General features: G+C 45.4%; 1 protein-coding gene across 2 annotated transcripts in view; it reads left to right on the top strand.

The window, feature by feature from the left end:
• Positions 1–18265, top strand: part of EGFL6 (EGF like domain multiple 6) — a 112327-nt gene extending 94062 nt beyond the window's left edge. For both annotated transcript variants that reach the window (XM_073664694.1, XM_073664693.1), the window contains 2 exons: positions 11212–11477; positions 15292–18265. In XM_073664694.1, the coding sequence (XP_073520795.1) occupies positions 11212–11477; positions 15292–15384 (359 nt within the window). In that variant the 3' untranslated portion in view covers positions 15385–18265. The remainder of the gene's footprint in view (positions 1–11211; positions 11478–15291) is intronic.
• The last annotated feature ends 255 nt before the right edge of the window (positions 18266–18520 follow it).

The raw sequence follows: 18520 nt of genomic DNA, 5'->3' as shown, positions 1-18520 counted from the left end.
GACTCTCGCCTGCTCACCTGGGAGCTCAAGTCTACCATCAGCCGCCACAGGTCGTACCAACCCTTTACCCAGAGACTGCCCCAGTCACTTGCCGTGACCATCTGCCCGTTCTTCCAGAGACTGTCCCGGTCACTTGCCGTGACCATCTGCCCGTTCACCCAGAGACTGCCCCAGTCACTTGCCGTGATCTCCTGCCCGTTCTTCCAGAGACTGTCCCGGTCACTTGCCGTGACCATCTGCCCGTTCACCCAGAGACTGCCCCAGTCACTTGTCGTGATCTCCTGCCCGTTCTTCCAGAGACTGTCCCGGTCACCTGCTGTGACTGCCTGCCTGGTCGCCACCCGCTCCCTTACAAGGACCGCCCCCTTGTATAGTAGCTCAGAGGTTCCGCCTCCCAGACCCGTTACAGTTTGCTCGGGCCATGGAACCCGGTGGCACCCAAGCTCCCTCGCTCTCGGACCTCTGTCATGAACTGTCCCGTCAGAGGTCCCAACAGGAGTCCATCCTGGGTCACCTGCGGAATGTCAATTCTCGCCTGGACACTCTGACTGCTCCACCAGCAACCACCGCCAGTGCCATGACTCGCAACCCGGCAGCTCCGCTGCCCACCAATACCATGGTATCCTACCCCGGACCCCGGCTTTCTGCACCTCCTCGCTTCGGAGGCGACTCCGCCCAGGCTCGGGGCTTCATTAATCAGTGCACCCTGCACTTTGAACTATTATCCCACCAGTTTAACTCCGACCGGGCCAAAATTGCCTTCATCATGTCCCATCTCACCGGGGAGGCCCTGGCCTGGCTAAATCCTCTATGGGAGAGAGGAGACCCCCTGGTGTCCGACTTGCCTGCCTTCCTCACGGCTTTCCGGAAAGTCTTCGACGAACCCGGACGGAAGACCTCATCCGCATCATCTCTGCTTCGCCTCCGTCAGGGAAGTCTCACCGTGGGCCAATATGCCATACGGTTCCGTACCCTTGCCTCGGAGCTGGCCTGGGATAACGACGCTCTGGTATCCGTCTTCTGGGAGGGTCTGTCCGGCCGTATTAAAGATGAACTTGCCGGTCGGGACGTTCCTACCACTCTCGATGACCTAATATCTCTTGCCACCCGGATTGACCTACGGTTCCAGGAGCGTGCCAAAGAGGTCACCCGTGAGAGGAAGTTTCCACGTCTAGCTCCTACTTTTCAGAAACCCGTCACTCCCTCGGTCTCTCCCCAGGTACACTCTCCTGAGCCTATGCAGGTCGACCAGACCAAGATGGTCAAAACCCGTCAGGACTTACGCCGTGCCGAGGGGAGCTGCTTCTACTGTGGCAGTAAGGAGCACCGGATCCGTGCCTGCCCAGAGAGGTCGGGAAACGCCTGTGTCTAGGTTCGCTCAGAGAGGTCGACCTAGACAAGAATAAATCCTCTCCATCTCTGCTGCTGTCAGTTTCAATCGTCTGCGGGGAGAACCGTTATTTCGAACTAGCCCAACTGGACTCTGGAGCAGCCGGGAATCTTATTTCACAGTCCCTGGTAGAGAAATACCGCATCCCCACCAAACCTCTGGCTGTACCCTTGTCTGTTGCTGCCGTGGATGGGGGCCTCTTACCACGCCCCATCCAACTCATCACCGAATCCATTACTCTGCAGGTGGGAATGCTGCATTCTGAGAGTATCTCCTTTCATGTTCTGCCTGGACTCTCTCATGCCCTCTTGCTAGGTCTACCTTGGCTCCAGAGACATGCACCCGTGCTTGACTGGCAGACCGGAGAAGTCCTTCGCTGGGGACAGGACTGCCATAAGACCTGTCTGGTTCCCGTCCATCCCGTCCGTCCTTCTCCTACCCCAGCTAATCTACCTGGACTTCCGATTCCTTATTGGTCTTATGCTGATGTCTTTAATAAAAAGGAAGCAGAGACACTACCCCCTCATACACCATACGACTGCCCTATCGACTTGTTACCCGGTACTACTCCTCCCCGTGGGCGTATTTATCCATTATCCGCTGCTGAGACCCGGTCGATGTCCGAATATATTGAGGAGAATCTGGCCAGGGGATTCATCCGGAAATCTACCTCCCCGGCGGGAGCAGGCTTCTTCTTCGTAAAAAAGAAGGACAGCTCTCTCCGTCCCTGTATAGACTATAGAGGCCTTAACCAGATCACGGTGAAGAATAAGTACCCCCTTCCGCTCATTCCGGAGTTATTTGATCGTCTGAGAGGGGCTAGAATCTTCACCAAACTGGACCTCCGTGGGGCGTACAACCTGGTTCGTATCCGTCAGGGGGATGAATGGAAGACGGCATTCAACACCCGGGACGGCCACTATGAATATCTGGTAATGCCCTTTGGTCTCTGTAATGCTCCTGCTGTCTTTCAAGAGTTGGTCAATGACCTCTTCCGGGACCTTCTCTACTCCTGCGTTGTGGTGTACCTGGACGACATCTTGGTCTTCTCTCCGGATCTCCAGACTCACCGGAGGGACGTTCGTCAGGTCCTGCTCAGGCTCAGGCAGAATCACCTCTTCGCTAAATACGAGAAGTGCCTCTTTGAGCAGACCTCGCTTCCGTTTTTGGGCTACATTATTTCTCAGACCGGCCTACGAATGGATCCAGAGAAACTGTCTGCCATCGAGAAATGGCCTCGACCGGAGGGGTTGAAGGCCATTCAGCGGTTCCTGGGCTTCGCCAACTACTACCGCCTCTTCATACCACACTTCTCTTCCCGGACTGCCCCAATTTCCGCGCTCACCCGTAAGGGTACTAATCCCAAAGAGTGGCCGCCCGAAGCAGAGGAGGCCTTTCTTTCCTTAAAACAGGCCTTCTCTTCCGCCCCGGTGCTGCATCGCCCGGACGGCAACAAGCAGTTCTTCCTGGAAGTTGACGCCTCCTCCTCTGGAGCCGGAGCGGTACTTACTCAAAAATCATCTTCCGGGAGGATGGTAACTTGCGGCTTCTTCTCTAAACTCTTCTCCTCCTCAGAGCGCAATTATTCCATAGGAGACCGAGAGTTATTGGCCATCAAACTGGCATTGGAGGAGTGGCGTTACCTGCTCGAGGGGGCTCTTCACCCGGTAATAATTTACACTGACCACAAGAACTTGGCTTACCTCCAGCATGCTCAGAGACTTAACCCGCGCCAAGCCCGGTGGTCCTTGTTTTTTGCTCGCTTTGATTTTGTTCTTCATTTTCGCCCGGCTGACAAAAACGTCAAGGCGGACGCCCTGTCTCGATCCTTTCTGGTGTCTGATCTCGAGGAAGATCCGAAACACATCATCGATCCCGCCAGAGTAATGCAGGTGGCTCCTGTGAGTCTAAATCGTCTCCCTCCCGGAAAGACGTTCGTATCAGTACCTGATCGGGAGAAGATCCTTCACTGGGGTCACTCGTCTAAACTGGCTGGCCATGCCGGTCAGAAAAAGACCCTCCAGCTTATTACCCGGCACTACTGGTGGCCTACCCTGCACAAGGACGTAATAGACTTTGTTTCTGCCTGTGTGTCCTGCGCCCGCAACAAGGTTCCGAGACACCTGCCAGCCGGTCGCCTCCTTCCGCTCCCAGTACCTGCTGCCCCCTGGCAGCATATAGCAATGGACTTTATAACTGACCTCCCAGTCTCTGTCGGTTGTACGGTCATTTGGGTGGTCGCTGACCGCTTCTCCAAGATGGCTCATTTCGTTCCCCTGCCAGGCCTCCCGTCTGCACCCGAGCTAGCTAAAGACTTTATTCATCACATCTTTCGTTTTCATGGCCTGCCCCTCCACATTGTGTCGGATCGTGGGGTACAGTTCACCTCACGCTTCTGGAGAGCCACTTGTAAACTGCTAGATGTCACCCTGGACTTCTCTTCCGCTTACCACCCACAGTCCAATGGTCAAGTGGAGCGGATTAATCAGAACCTGACCAGTTACCTCCGGCACTTCGTTAATGCCCATCATTCAGACTGGGTGGATCTCCTACCATGGGCCGAGTTCTCTTATAACAATCACGAGAGCGAATCCTCCTCCAAATCCCCGTTTTTTGTAGTCTTCGGTCAGCATCCTCGGATTCCTTTTCCTGTCTCCACCTCTGTGGACAACCCGGCTGCGGAATCTCTCGTTAGCAAATTTTCCTCCATTTGGGAGAGTACCCGATCCGCACTCCTTCAGTCGTCCGAACGGATGAAAAGACACGCTGACAAAAAACGCCTGGATCCTCCACAATTTCGTCCTGGAGATAAAGTCTGGCTCTCATCTAAATATGTCCGACTCAAGATACCTTCTTACAAGTTAGGGCCTCGGTTCATCGGCCCCCTGGAGGTCATCAGTCAGATCAACCCGGTGGCCTATAAATTGAAACTCCCGGCCAACTTACGGATCCCTAACTCCTTCCATGTATCTCTCCTCAAACCTGTGGTACTTAACTCTTTTTCCAATCTACAGGTACGCCTCCTGCTCCGGTTTCTGCTGAGGACGAGTTTGAGGTAGAGAACATTCTTGCCACCAAAAGGGTAAGAGGAAAGACCTTTTTTCTAGTAGATTGGAAGGGGTTTGGTCCTGAGGAGAGAACGTGGAAGCCCCGGGAGAACATCCATGCCCCTCTTATCCTTGCTAAATTTTTGTCTGGCCTACAAAAGGGGGGGCCTAAGGGGGGGGGTACTGTAGCGCCGGCGTCCCTGCCCTCTGCTAGGCAGGGACGCTGTTCCCCTCACCTCCCTGCTCTGTGCCCGGCGTCCTCCTCCCGCTCTGCTGGCAGCGCGCGCTCCTTCCCGGCCACTGTGCTTAGGGCGCGCGCGCTCTCCCTCCCTCTAAAAGGGGCCGCGCGCGCCATCCTAAGGAGTCCCCGGCCAATGGCCGGAGGACTTCACCATATATAAGGCACCTCCTCCAAAATGGAGGTGCCCGAGCAATGTTGTTGCACTGTTCACTACTCTGCTTCAGCCCTCAGGTCCCGTTGCCAGTTACCTGCCAGATTCCTGCCAGCTTGCTGTCTTATTCCTGCCTGATACTCCGCTACCTGCCTGCTAGCCTGAGGTCCGACGGTCTGCCTTACAACTCCTGTCAGTCTGTCTAAGGACCAGCTTGCCCGCTCACCTGGGAGCGCACTTCAGCTACCTGCCTGCTTGCCTGAGGTCCGACGGTCTGCCTTCCAACTCCTGTCAGTCTGTCTATGGACCAACTTGCCCGCTCACCTGGGAGCGCACATCTGCTACCTGTCTGCTAGCCTACCTGGAGGCTCCGCCGTCACTTGCTGTGACCACCTGCCTGTCCAGTGACTCCTGTCCGCTCACCTGGGAGCGCTCATCTGCTGCCTGTCCGTTAGCCTACCTGGAGGCTCTGCCGTCACGTGCTGTGACCACCCGCTTATCCAGAGACTCTCGCCCGCTCATCTGGGAGCGCTCATCTGCCGCCTGTCTGTTGGTCTTCCTGGAGGCTCCGCCGTCACATGCTGTGACCACCCGTTTATCCAGAGACTCTCGCCTGCTCATCTGGGAGCTCAAGTCTACCATCAGCCGCCACAGGTCGTACCAACCCTTTACCCAGAGACTGCCCCGGTCACTTGCCTTGACCATCTGCCCGTTCTTCCAGAGACTGTCCCGGTCACTTGCCGTGACCATCTGCCCGTTCACCCAGAGACTGCCCCAGTCACTTGCCGTGATCTCCTGCCCGTTCTTCCAGAGACTGTCCCGGTCACTTGCCGTGACCATCTGCCCGTTCACCCAGAGACTGCCCCAGTCACTTGTCGTGATCTCCTGCCCGTTCTTCCAGAGACTGTCCCGGTCACCTGCTGTGACTGCCTGCCTGGTCGCCACCCGCTCCCTTACAAGGACCGCCCCCTTGTATAGTAGCTCAGAGGTTCCGCCTCCCAGACCCGTTACAACTAGTATACACCTCTAGCGCTCAATCACAAAACAGGTACACTTCTAGCACTCTGACATGCACAGGATAACACAACCAGGTTATAATTTCCCTCTTTGAGGTTGTGGGTACATTTAGAACAGCAAGAGCAAACTTATTCAATTTTTCATTTATTTAATATACAAAAGGTACAGGTGCTTACAAAATACAAAACTGAAATAAAAGTACCCAACAGTACAAAGCAAAAAGGATAAAATAAAGAGATCTCTTATTAACTGAATTGGTGAGAGATCCTGCAGAGGAGAACCACTGAAATTCGGATAGATCTCCAATCTTGGATATATCTGCGTTTCTTTGGTTTCCAATGTCTAAAATCCAGGTGCTTGAAACCACACAAGCGATCATGTTCCCTGTTCCTGGATATACAAGTCCGTTTTAGAAATCGAATTATTGCACACATGGCAGTGATATATTGCATTTTCTGATGCTTGATGTGGCTGTTAGCATCTCTTTATTAATAGAGACACACATGGAGAACATTTGGTCTTCATGTAGACTATTGACTCCTGACTAATGTCGTTAACTCCATACTGATGATGATGCTTAAGGTTGTGCTGTGATATGATTTTGGATTTTTATTCACCTAATCCATAACATGACAGATATCAGCAAAACTACCCAGAGGTCAGAGGACTTGGGTTGCCTATAACATTGCTGAATGAGGGTAGTTAACAATTCCAACTAGGAGAAGCATGACATTCCATTTGATATCTGTTTCCAAATTACATATGAGAGATACAATCAAGTGTAAGATGAGTAACACACGAACAGATATTGAAAATCATCTTTTTCTAACTGAATTTGAAGTACCCCAATCACCCGCATTCCTGTAAACAAAACAATGCAGTTGCTTGGTCATTTGTGATAGGACTTGTTAGTTCTCACTTGGTGAAATGGATTCTCAAATGCCCTGGTCCAGATGAGTAGTGGTTGAGCAGCTTGGACAGATGGTGCATTAAGGTAGACATCTTGGCCCAATGGAGGCTGTAATTCCTAGACAGAAAGTGGAGGAGTACAGTAATAGATCACAGGAAATCCAGAGATTCAGTAATGAAGAATGATGAAGCAAACTAGGGAATGTTACGCTCACGCCAGTCGGGGCGTGAGCGTGGTTAGTGATCCCACTGGGCCACGAACCGAGGAGTGCCTGGAGGGGCGTGACTAGGGGTCTCGCCAGATCCGACCCTGAACACACGGCGGCTTAATCGACTCCGTGGTCTGAGGAGGGACGTGGGAGGTGGCCCAGGTGCTACTCCAGGTCAGACCCCGGTCACAGCTGTTGACCCACACTGGGGAATGCAGGAACAGGCAGGCACGGCTGGTATGCAGACAGGCGGGTACTGGCAGGCAGGAAAGCAGGCTGGATAGGGACCAGTACAGACTGGGATACAGGAACAAACCGCAGGTGCGGAGGACAAGCAGAGCAGAGCGAAACCGCAGGTGCGGAGGACAAGCAGAGCAGAGCGAAACCGCAGGTGCGGAGGACAAGCAGAGCAGAGCGAAACCGCAAGTGCGGAGGACAAGCAGAGCAGAGCGAAACCGCAGGTGCGGAGGACAAGCAGAGCAGAGCGAAACCGCAGGTGCGGAGGACAAGCAGAGCAGAGCGAAACCGCAGGTGCGGAGGACAAGCAGAGCAGAGCGAAACCACAGGTGCGGAGGACAAGCAGGGCACAACAGAGCAGAAGGTGCAGGCCGACAGGACAGGGCTCTGTTAACATGGAACAGACTGGGAAACACAGGAAGATAGCTAGAACACAGGAGGTAGATACAGAGGCAGGGAAACAGGACAAGCAGAACCAGATACACACAAGGTACTTACAATGAAGTAGCGAGTGGACACAAAACTCACAAACAGAAGTACAGAGACAACGAGTTGGAGCTAGGTGCAGGTTCAGACACTGCAGGAAAAGGGAAGGTACGGACATAGAGACAGACAGGTAATGGGCTAGGACACAGTTCAAACAGGAACTGAACCCGGAACAAGTTACAGGAATGGGCCTGGGAACTCAGCCCCCAGGGTGGCGGAAACAGACTAGAAGTCACAGATACAGGTAACAGGTCTGGGTATACAGACCCCAGGGTGGCGGAAACAGACAAGATACAGGATAGGACCTGGCAACTCAGTTGCACAGAACACACTGAAAAAAAGTGTTGCTCAGGCACCTCCTACTGGGTGGAGGGGGTTTAAGTATCCAGTGACTCACAGCAATAGGCTGGGGACGCATTAGGAGTGCGCGCACTGTAACTTTAAGAATCAGGCAGTAACCGCGCCGCCGCCCTAAGCAATCAGACAAGAGACATGCACACAGCAGTTAATGGAGCAAAGTGTGCAGCCTGGACTGATAGGTAAGTTGGCGGTCTTGCATGGTGAGAGATGGTAAATCATGCCAGCACGCCACCAGGAATGTTACTGGAAAAATGGCACAATAAAGAAGACTTGTCAATATAACAGAGCCTAGTGATGAAGCAGACCTGAGAAGGTCAGGAGACTTTGTAGAGATGTATTAGAGCTCAGCGATTAATCAGATTAGAGTACATCTGATGACTCACTATAGACGTGAAGGTGAGCCCAATAATGTAGCAGAATTTAGTAGTTCAAGTTACTGTCACAATATTGCATTAGGATTTGCAGGGACAATGGGCTCCTACCCCATCCTTTAGGTTAAGGGAACCCTAGGCTATCCCTGTCCCCCTGATTAACCCTGATGGTGGGGATGCTGGGGTCTCGTTTCTTGCTTTGCTCCTATATGAACGCCTATCTGTTTTCTCCCACACTCAGGGAGGAATGTGACATAAGTGTATGGAATAACACAAACCAGACAGGGGAAACTGACATGTATAAAGGAAAACCACAATCATACAAATGCATTCACAAAATGACAGAGTGGGAATCAAGGGAGGAGTAGGTGGGACAAACCAAATGGGAAGAGGATGAGGAGGAACATACACAAACCAAAAGAAATCTCTTGAAAACTACTCCAACCACCTGCTCCTAACTCTGAACTCTTCTTCAACTCCAAACCAGGAAGTGGTAAGCTATCACTGGCAAAGAAAGAAGCAATTAGGAGGGTTCTTAAACCTGGGGAGTACCCAAATCAGAACAGCTGATACAATAAGACAGAAAACTCCAGGAGTCCTACTAAGCAGTTTAACCCTTACCTTGCAGAAACAGAGCAAAGAAAGTCAGAACTGCTAATATGATGATTAAGCCATTCTAACTACTGCAGGTGTATGTGTCACCAAATGCTGAAATCGTCTGACCCCACTCTGTTGCGGTATCCTCGTGACAGTTACTTGTTGTAGGTGAACAGCAGAGTAGCGTGCAGCAACAGAGCTGGGCATATCAGGACATTCTGTAACACTGTAACATTATACGGATTGAATTAGTCAAGTGACTCACTGCAGATGTAGTAGAGAGCAGCGATATTGCAGAGTAGAGTTGGTCTTGTGACAAATTTAACTATAACAAAGCCTAGTGAAGTGATGTAGCAGAGTTGAGTTGATCAAACAACGCACTGTAAAGATGTTGCAGAGCTCAATAATGTATCAGAGATGAGGAGGTTAAGTTTCTTGTTGTAGATGAACAGCAGAGTATCTGTTAGAATGCTAATGTGAGCTTCCTCCATCAGAGTTGAGTTGGTCAAATGACTAATTGTATATGTTGCAGAGCCCAGCAATGTAGCAGTTTAAAGTTCGTCAGGTGACTCAATGTAAATGTAGCAGTAACCCTATGTGCAGAGGCACAGAAGAAGCCGGCTGGAGAGAGAGACGAGCAGAGCAGCTAGTGCAGGAACTAGGACAGTAGTGTATCGAGGAAAAACAAATTAATCTCCCACCTCAACAATAAAGTTCTTATATTGTTAATAATTTGTATATATTTGTTATTCTATATATACTAGTAAATTAATATAAAAATTAATTTCAACAATACAGTTGCAAGCACCCCATTCCAATAGTTATAACTTTTTTTTTTTTTTTTTTACTTATGACAAAGTTTCTACTGAGATCTAAGGGGTAACGTTTCTCCTTGTGGAGAGTGACATACCCGCTCTGGCATGTCAAGGTAAGGAGGCTTATTCGCCGTGCAATGCCCTCACCTAGCCAAATCCGTTCTCATACTTTGCACTGACGAGGGCCAACAGCCCGAAACACAGTGTCTGCAAATTGAGATTCTGATTTGGCTTTTATTCTAAGTCATATTGCACGACTCGTTAAAGGGTTGACTGTGACTTGTAGGATTGCTGCTTCCAATAGGTGGCGCTATAGAGTTCAAGTCCTCTTTTTCTCTGAAGAGGCAATTTGCATATTAAGTTTCTACTTGAAGCCATTTCTGCAGGATGATTTATAGATTTTTCTGGAGAAATGGGTATTTCAATAGATATAATAGAATCTGGTATTTCAAGAAATAGATTTTTTAACAGCTAAGGTATGGTCAAGCAGAGTTTTTTCTATAAAAAGTATGTGTATTATAATACATCACTGTCCAATCATGTATAGAGCTCAGCCACCTAAACCTAACAGGAAAACACAGACATTGATTGAAAAAAATAGCAGAGCCTATGCAGGTGTACACAGTATAAATTGGATTGCCCCACCATTACACATCATATTCATTGTATAGATCATAAAATATGAACAATATTTGCCGTATACATGTTATTAAAGGGAATCTGTCAGCAGGTTTTTGCAATTTAATATGAGAACAGTATATAGGGCACAAGACCCTGATTACAGTGATGTGTCACTTGTTAGGCTGTGTGTTGTAGTTTCAATACGATCAGTACTGTATCAGCAGGAGATTAACACTACAGGACTACATCTCATATGCCAGGCAGTCAAGCTAATCTCTGTAACCCCTCCCCCACCATTGATTAGCAGCTTGCTGACAATTCACAATGTACAGAGGAAGCTGCCAGCCAGGGGTGTGGGCAAGGTAATACACAGTCCAAAAGTCTTAGCTCTGCTACACTTAAATCAGACAAAGAAGGATTCTATGAAAACTACACCAAGCAGCCCAGTAAGTGATACATCCATGGAATGAGGCTTTCTTGCTCTTTGTTATGTTGCTCTCAGATTATATAGCAAAAACCTGCTGACAGATTCCCTTTAAATACTGATCATGTAAAAAGTTCTGACATTTACAGTACTTACACAGTATGGCGCCTCCTTGTACTCTGGACATCACTTGTATAGGAACTCTTCCAAATTTAATTTTGTTATATAAAATCTGATGCTTGCAATTTATATACTCAGTATTCCCTCTTAAGGTCTACTTGAAAAGCAGTATTGTCCAGAATTAATATGGTGAACTAATTTCCTTCTTTGATTCAGGTGCTGGGTTTTATCTATCAGTTCCTGCTAGTGTTCGTCACAAGAAGGCTGTTGCCCGTCTGAGACTCCCACTTACTAATCTGCTCACAAACAGCAAATCTTGTTTAATTTTCACTTATCGCCTTGTCGGAGAAAAGTTTGGAAAACTACGGGTGTATATAAATGAAAACAACAATCCAATCTGGGAAGAGAACAGAAGTAAGGATGGAGAATGGAGGATAGCGAGAATTGAAATACCCCAGACACGTGACAGATCTTCCAACAAGGTATCGTGTAAAACAGAGGAGTCTCTGACGTTTTTATTTCTATCAAGGGATGATAATGAAAATATAACATATTTACATTAAATGTAGAATAGTCTTCTAAGGACTTAAATACCTACATACATAAGTGATTGAAGATAGTCAATACTGCCAATATCAGCAGGATAGGCTCAGCATCTAACGGCTTACTCACATGAGCGTATAAATCGGACTAGAGCAATCTGATAAAAAATCAGATTGCACTCGGACCCATGTTATACAATGAGGCAGAGCAGATTGCTGTAGTCCGCATGAGAAAAAAATTGCAGCATGGTGCGAGTTCATTCCGAAATCAGTACAGTGTCAGAAAAAAATTGCATGCCATACAGACCATCAGAGTGGCATCCAATTTTTATGGATACATTACAATTCTGTAAGATGGGAAAATGTAAATGGTCCTATAAATGATTAATAGCTGCTGAGTTAAAAAACAGATTACCCATGGATGACAAGTGAGAAATCATCCCATTCTCCTGGATGAGAATGGGATCGATTTTTTTTTTTTTTTTTTCTTTTTTATGCACTAGTATGAGCGAACCCTAAGCGTATATAAAATTGGTCCCATTCTCATCCAGGAGACTGGGACGATTTTTTCTCACTTGTCATCCGTATACAATCCATTTTTTTACTCAGCAGCTAATAATCATTTCCAGGACCATTTACAGTTCCCTATCTTACAGAACTGCAATGTATCCGTAAAAATCAGATGCCATACTGATGGTCTGTATGACAACCTATTTTGTTCTCGAAATCGCCCAAATACAGAGTGAAATTTCAGTAGTTTTTCACATACAGATTCTGTCAGTGAAAAACATCGGCGATCTGCACCGCCTCAATGAATAACATGGGTTATTGTGATATCCAATAAAAAATCGGATAGCAGTCGTCTGAGTTCTCCGATCATGTGCACAAGCCCTAATGTGTATGGGGTCCCCTGACTCTTCCTGAGAGATGATGTCCAGGGAGAGAAGGATTGGACAGTTTGAATAATCAGATTATTTTGTTCTGTGAGAGGTAATCAACTGCTATGTGTTTTGTAGTTGTTGCTTCAAAAGTAAAACCTGTATTAAATGACTTTTTTGTCCTAATTTACACCCAATTAGTTATATGGCGACAACAAATTCTACAGGGCACTGCACTTGCATCACTCCCCGTCCCCAGCAGGGCTCACAAGATGTTTCCCTTTGAAACCTGTACACACAAGGGCCAATTGCATATGAATCTAATTAACCTATCAATATATTTCAGAAACTCACACAGGAAGGGGAGAAAAAACTATAACATAATGATGTGGATGATGTCAGTGTCTTAGATTTAGATTTTCAGTTTCATTACCATTTTGTAGAAGCCTAATGTTTCTTCTTGTAAAATCTATAAAACTGTAGCCAGCATTGTTATGAAATATTTTATATCACAGAGAAGATATGAAATGGCAGCCATTGTGGAAATTATACTTTTCTGTACCAATGTAAATGATATCAGGATATCTAATGGATATACTGTATGTATGTTCATTTTAGAAAATCTTACTGTTCCTGTTTCTAGTTCATTACACCCTGGTTGCAGTGGTGTATCTGGAGTAGAAAAAGACAATACCGCTAGTAAGAGGCTTGGAAAGGTGGAGTCCAGCACTAAGCCACAACACTCCACAAGGAATTAGGGCTAGTTATTCCTGTTATGAAGCCATCATTGCGGTATAAGGTTTAGAGACCAAAAGAATGAGCAAGATAAATGCTGGGTGTAAAGGTGGTCTTACACATTAGATTAGCGTCAACCATATTAGTTGACCAAACAATCAATGTGCATGGAGTTGTCATTATTTTGCCCAACGGGATGTTGGGCAAGAGAGGGATCAGCCATTTTGAATTTCAACATTTTCGATCATTTGTTCTCATGGAAGATGAGATGTCTTATAACTGCATATTTCCCTCTCCATATTAATAACATATACATGTTTAGTTGAGCTGAGCGTGTATATGCATTGGGCAAGGGTATCGCTATCAAACTTGTATGGAGACATTAGAGGGGTTGTCCAAGACTGACATATTGATGAATGAAATAGAGAAAATAGTGGCACTCACCAGACCTTTTAAAATCCAAAGTCTTTAATTAAAGACACGTTTAAAATCGGCTGCAGGAAAGGAGAGAGCATGTCTGGAGGACGACAACCGTTTTGCGCTAGTCTGTGCTTCAAGGGGTCCTGGTAAGTCCTAGTGAGAAACAGCCGTCGTCCTCCAGACATGCTCTCTCCTTCAATGCTGCCGATTTTAATGTCGTTAAATAAAGACTATTTATTTTTTATTATTATTTATTTATATAGCGCCATTGATTCCATGGAGCTGTACATAAGAAGGGGTTACATACAAAATACAGATATCATTTACAGTAACAAAACTAACAGTGATAGACTGGTACAGAGGGAAGAGGACCCTGCCCTTGCAGGCTTACATTCTACAGGATGATGGGGAAGGAGACAGTAGGTTGGGGGAGTTGCAGTAGTTCCGGTGTTGAGGTTGCAGCAAGCAAGGTCATGGCAGGCTGTAAGCTGGTTTGAAGAGATAGGTTTTCAGGTTCCGTCTTAAGGACGGATTTTCTCTATTTCATTCAATTGATATATCTATTCTGGTGAGCACCTGGTACCACCAAGTTGAATTGCTCAAGTCCAAGATTGGAATGGTTCAATACACATTGGTATTTGGTGCCAGCTAGTTTCTCTATTCCAGAAGCATTTTTGACATATTGATGATGTATGCTTAGGTCATCAATATCAAATTGATGTTGATCGGACATCTGTCACCCCCTCTGATCATGTGCACCTCCCACGTGGCCCGGATTTACAGAGCCAGATCAACACTGCTCTGTACAATGTGTAGTTCCCATTCTTGGGTAGTACACCTCTGCTACCATTACATCCAATAGAAGGTGAACTGCCGCACCTGAGAATGGCCACTGTGCTCAGAGCAGTGTTCACCCGGCTCTGTACATCCACAGCTAATTGCTGTGTGTCGGACCGCCACCGATTTGATATTGATGACACCAGAATGCCCACACCATAAAGGATTCAATATACTTTTTAAAGACCTGTCACTAGATCAGAAGTGGCCAGTTTTTGCTTTCATTTTATTCCTGCTGCCACACTAAGTATTCATTTTTTCCCTTTTAAAAATCCACCATAAGGTTCCAGAGATATGGGTCTTTTTATTTAGTGCACCCAATATGCTAATTTTTATAGTCTTTACAAAAGGGTGTTGCTCGCAGGATTCTCGGGGTGGGGGGGGGGGTATCTTTGGGCTGCTTTGCAAAATTGCCCTATGACTAACACCTCCTTAGTAAAGACCATAACATTTAGCTTATTGGGGGGCAATGGCAGTGTCTCTGGAACAAAGGAAAAAACAAAATACTCAGAGGGTCAACAGGGACACAATAAAGGCAAAAACAGATCAGAACACAGTGCATGGACTGGCTGGCGGCTCTCTCGACCTAAGGGTAGAGCTTAATGTATTTCTATGCAGCTCTAATGCTCGGGTCAGGAGCCGCCGGCCAGTCCATGTACCGCGTTTCGATTTCAGTCCGATTTATACAGCTGTCTGACCATCCCTAATATGAAGCTATTAATATCTGCCCCATGGAGTTTTTGGTTTCCTCTGGATCAATATGTTAGACTATAGGTTCAACTGGATGGACTTATGTCTACCGACAACCTAAAAAACGATAGAACACTGATGTGGTTTATAGAGAGGACATGCTAACTTCTTGTGCTGTTATTGTCTTATTACAGATTATATTTGAATCTGAACGTGGGAAGGGGAAAAATGGTGAAATGGCATTGGACAATGTCTTCCTTGTTTCTGGACCATGCACTGAAGACTAAGCACAAGAGAAGAATGTCTTAATTAAAAGAACTCTATCACTTCCAATCTCTAACACTAGATTGCATATTTTGTGCAAACTGTAACATGTATATTAACTTATGTTTACTATCTTTACTTACCTATTTGTTATTCTAATAAGTCTTATTGAATGCAAACACTTCAATCCCCGACCACCACAAGCCTTAATCATATACAGCAATAAATTGGAACTCAAGTAGTTTGATGTCTGACTTCTGTGCTGGAGCAGATCTCAGCAATCAGAATGTGAGCGGAAAAACATTCACATCTTTTAAAGGGAATTTGCTGTTGGACAACCCCTTCTTACAAGGTTATATATAGCACTTTCTATGCTTTGGTCACAATGTCCCTTTTAATATATTGTATACAAATAAAGTTGACATGTTACTTTTATAACAGTATGCAATGACGCAGACATAACTATACAGTTCATGTTTACAAAGGAATTACGTATGTACAGTGTGAATAACATATCTTGTTCAGAGTGAGCATTATATGTCCCAGAATGGAGAGTTGTACTTTACAAGCTACTATAGTCACATACAATTCTCCTATAAGGTGCTTAGTTATTTTGTATTTTTTTTAGAATATTATTGAATGATATAACATGTTTGACTATCTCTGCCACCACTAGTCTAGTGACTAACTATACACTATATCATTTTCATTCATTTTCTTACTGAAAAGTATTAGCTAGCACTTTTGTGCACTGTGAAAATCCTACTTGATAAATTGCAGCCTGTGCTGTAGATAACCAATCTGTGTAGTGCTTCTAGCCGGTTACTGCCGTTTATCTAATTGTTAAATAAAAAAAAGGTTATGTTTTATCTTAGGGAAAAAAATATTACATCCTTAGAAATGTGCAGTGTGAGCTATGCAGATGTATTAGAGAAACAATCAAATTACTTAGGCTATGTTCACACATCATGGTTTTTTCTGCGTTTCTTTTCTGCAGCAAAACCTGATCTCTTGCCAGGAGGTTTGTTCAGGATTTTTCTTGCTTTTTTTTTTTTTTTTTTTGGTGCGTTTTTCAGCATTTTTTTCACTGTCCTTTGTCTCTGTTATGCATGTACATGAAGTTCAGTAAAAAAAAAAAAAATCTCATTCTGGATTAGGCACAAAAACCGCTGAAAACTTGACACCTGGGTTTTTGGTGCGTTTTTTTAGGCCTTTTTTTTTTTTACCACCCATTACTTCCAATGGGTGAAAAAATGCTGAAAGAAGTGACATGCCCTATTTTGCAAAAAAAACATGCAAAGCACAAAATCCTGAACAAAAAAAAAACCTTGATGTGTGCATGAGATTTCTGGAATCTCATAGACTTTGCTGGTACTGCAAAACACAGCTGAAAATTTGCATAAAAAAATGTTGAAAAAATCATGAACAATAAACATAGCCTTATAGTAAAATATAGTTACTCTACAAATTACAAATAGTTCAAGATTAACAAAATGCCGATTTGGTGCAGATCAGCTGCAAAACCTGCAGGTTTGGACACTACCTTTCAAGTGATTGAAACCTCCTTTATATTATCTAGAGCTTAGAACTGCTTCCAGATAGGCTCTTGGTTATGAAGGATCACAAGTCGAGATGAGCAAACCCGAACTGTAAAGCACCTAGTGCCCGGTGCTGAACTCCGAACACTGACTTCTCCTGGAAGTCCATTTTACAGAGATTTTTCCAGCTACAAAGTTTGGGTCCACATTGATTTCTATGGGTTTCGGGTTCTGGTTCAAGTTCAGGAACAGATCTGGTACCCGAACCGAACTACCACGGGTCCGCTCATCCCTAATCACAAACTCATTGGTTTTAATATAGTAACTATTCAATTAACCTGTACTGGCATTGAGCAGTAATAAAGCTCTCACCAGAAAGAGCCTATATTAAAGGAAATCTGTCACCAACTTTTTGCTCCCCCATCTGATTGCAGCTTAATATAGGGGCAGAGACCCTGATTCCAGCAATGTGTCACTGAGCTGCTTTCTATCTGTTTGATATAATCAGTGTTTTATCTGCTGCAGATCTAGCTGAATGCTGAGCTCTATATAACCATGCTCTCACCACTGATTGGAACCTTTCTGTGTACACTGTGCATAGGCAGAAAGCTGCTAATCTGTGGTAAAGTGGGATTATACAGAGTTTATGAATATGATTGATAACCAGGCAGCAGTTTTACTAGTCCTCTAGTGATTATACCCTGCTGATAAAATAGTGATTTTATCAAAACTAAACTAAACAGCCCAATAAGATACACATAGCTGGAATCAGGGTTTCTGTCTCTGCATCATGCTGCTCTCAGGATGGTAAAAACTTGATGAGAGATTCCCTTTAAACTGGACCTGGCACTGAATTAGGCTTAGATATATATATATAGAACATTTCCAATATTATATACAAATCTATAGTTTCATACCATAAGTTCAATACTATTATATGCACACAATGAATCATTTCAAAAACCGGGACCAAAAATATTTATACTAAGCAAATTCTTCAGTGCAATGCTATTGGGTTTTGTAAGGTTTAGTTACATGTAAGAAATCTGAGTATATGCAAAAGGGCTTTAATGTACATTTCAAATATTTTCTTTTGTAAACCATTATTCAACAACCTTCCTTACAGAATATCCTCGGGAGTATACGTCTTCATGTATAATTGCCATAAAAATAGAGAGCTTGCCAAAGTGAGTGTAGCCGCATTGCAGAAATGGCAAAAAATGTTCTTTCCGTAGAAAATCGTGCATTATTGTGTAAGCGAATATCTGAAGTGAACTGAGTATGTTTTTATAAAGTGACGCTATGATGTGGGCAATGTGTTTTGTTTCGGTATTTTTTAAATTAAAATAATTTTGTTTAACCAACACGGATTTGATTGCAATAATTACCAGTTACAGAAGTGAAGACAAATCATAACATCATATTTCGGCGCACATTTTTACATTCTGATGAACTGAAAACGCAGCCAGATGGCACAAACAAGAAAAGCAACAAACAACAAAATATACTGTAGCGTTTGAGTATTTTGATTTAGGCCAGATGTCTATATTTGGTGGTAAAAATGCCGGCAGTACAAGTGCCAAACTGCAACGCTTCCGTAGCTCATCGGCAACATATGAGG

The sequence above is a fragment of the Phyllobates terribilis genome, unplaced genomic scaffold, assembly GCF_046119375.1.
Source record: "Phyllobates terribilis strain yellow unplaced genomic scaffold, ASM4611937v1 Scaffold_2__4_contigs__length_985480577, whole genome shotgun sequence".
NCBI classification, from domain to species: domain Eukaryota; kingdom Metazoa; phylum Chordata; class Amphibia; order Anura; family Dendrobatidae; genus Phyllobates; species Phyllobates terribilis.
This window is presented reverse-complemented; position numbering and strand designations above follow the sequence as displayed.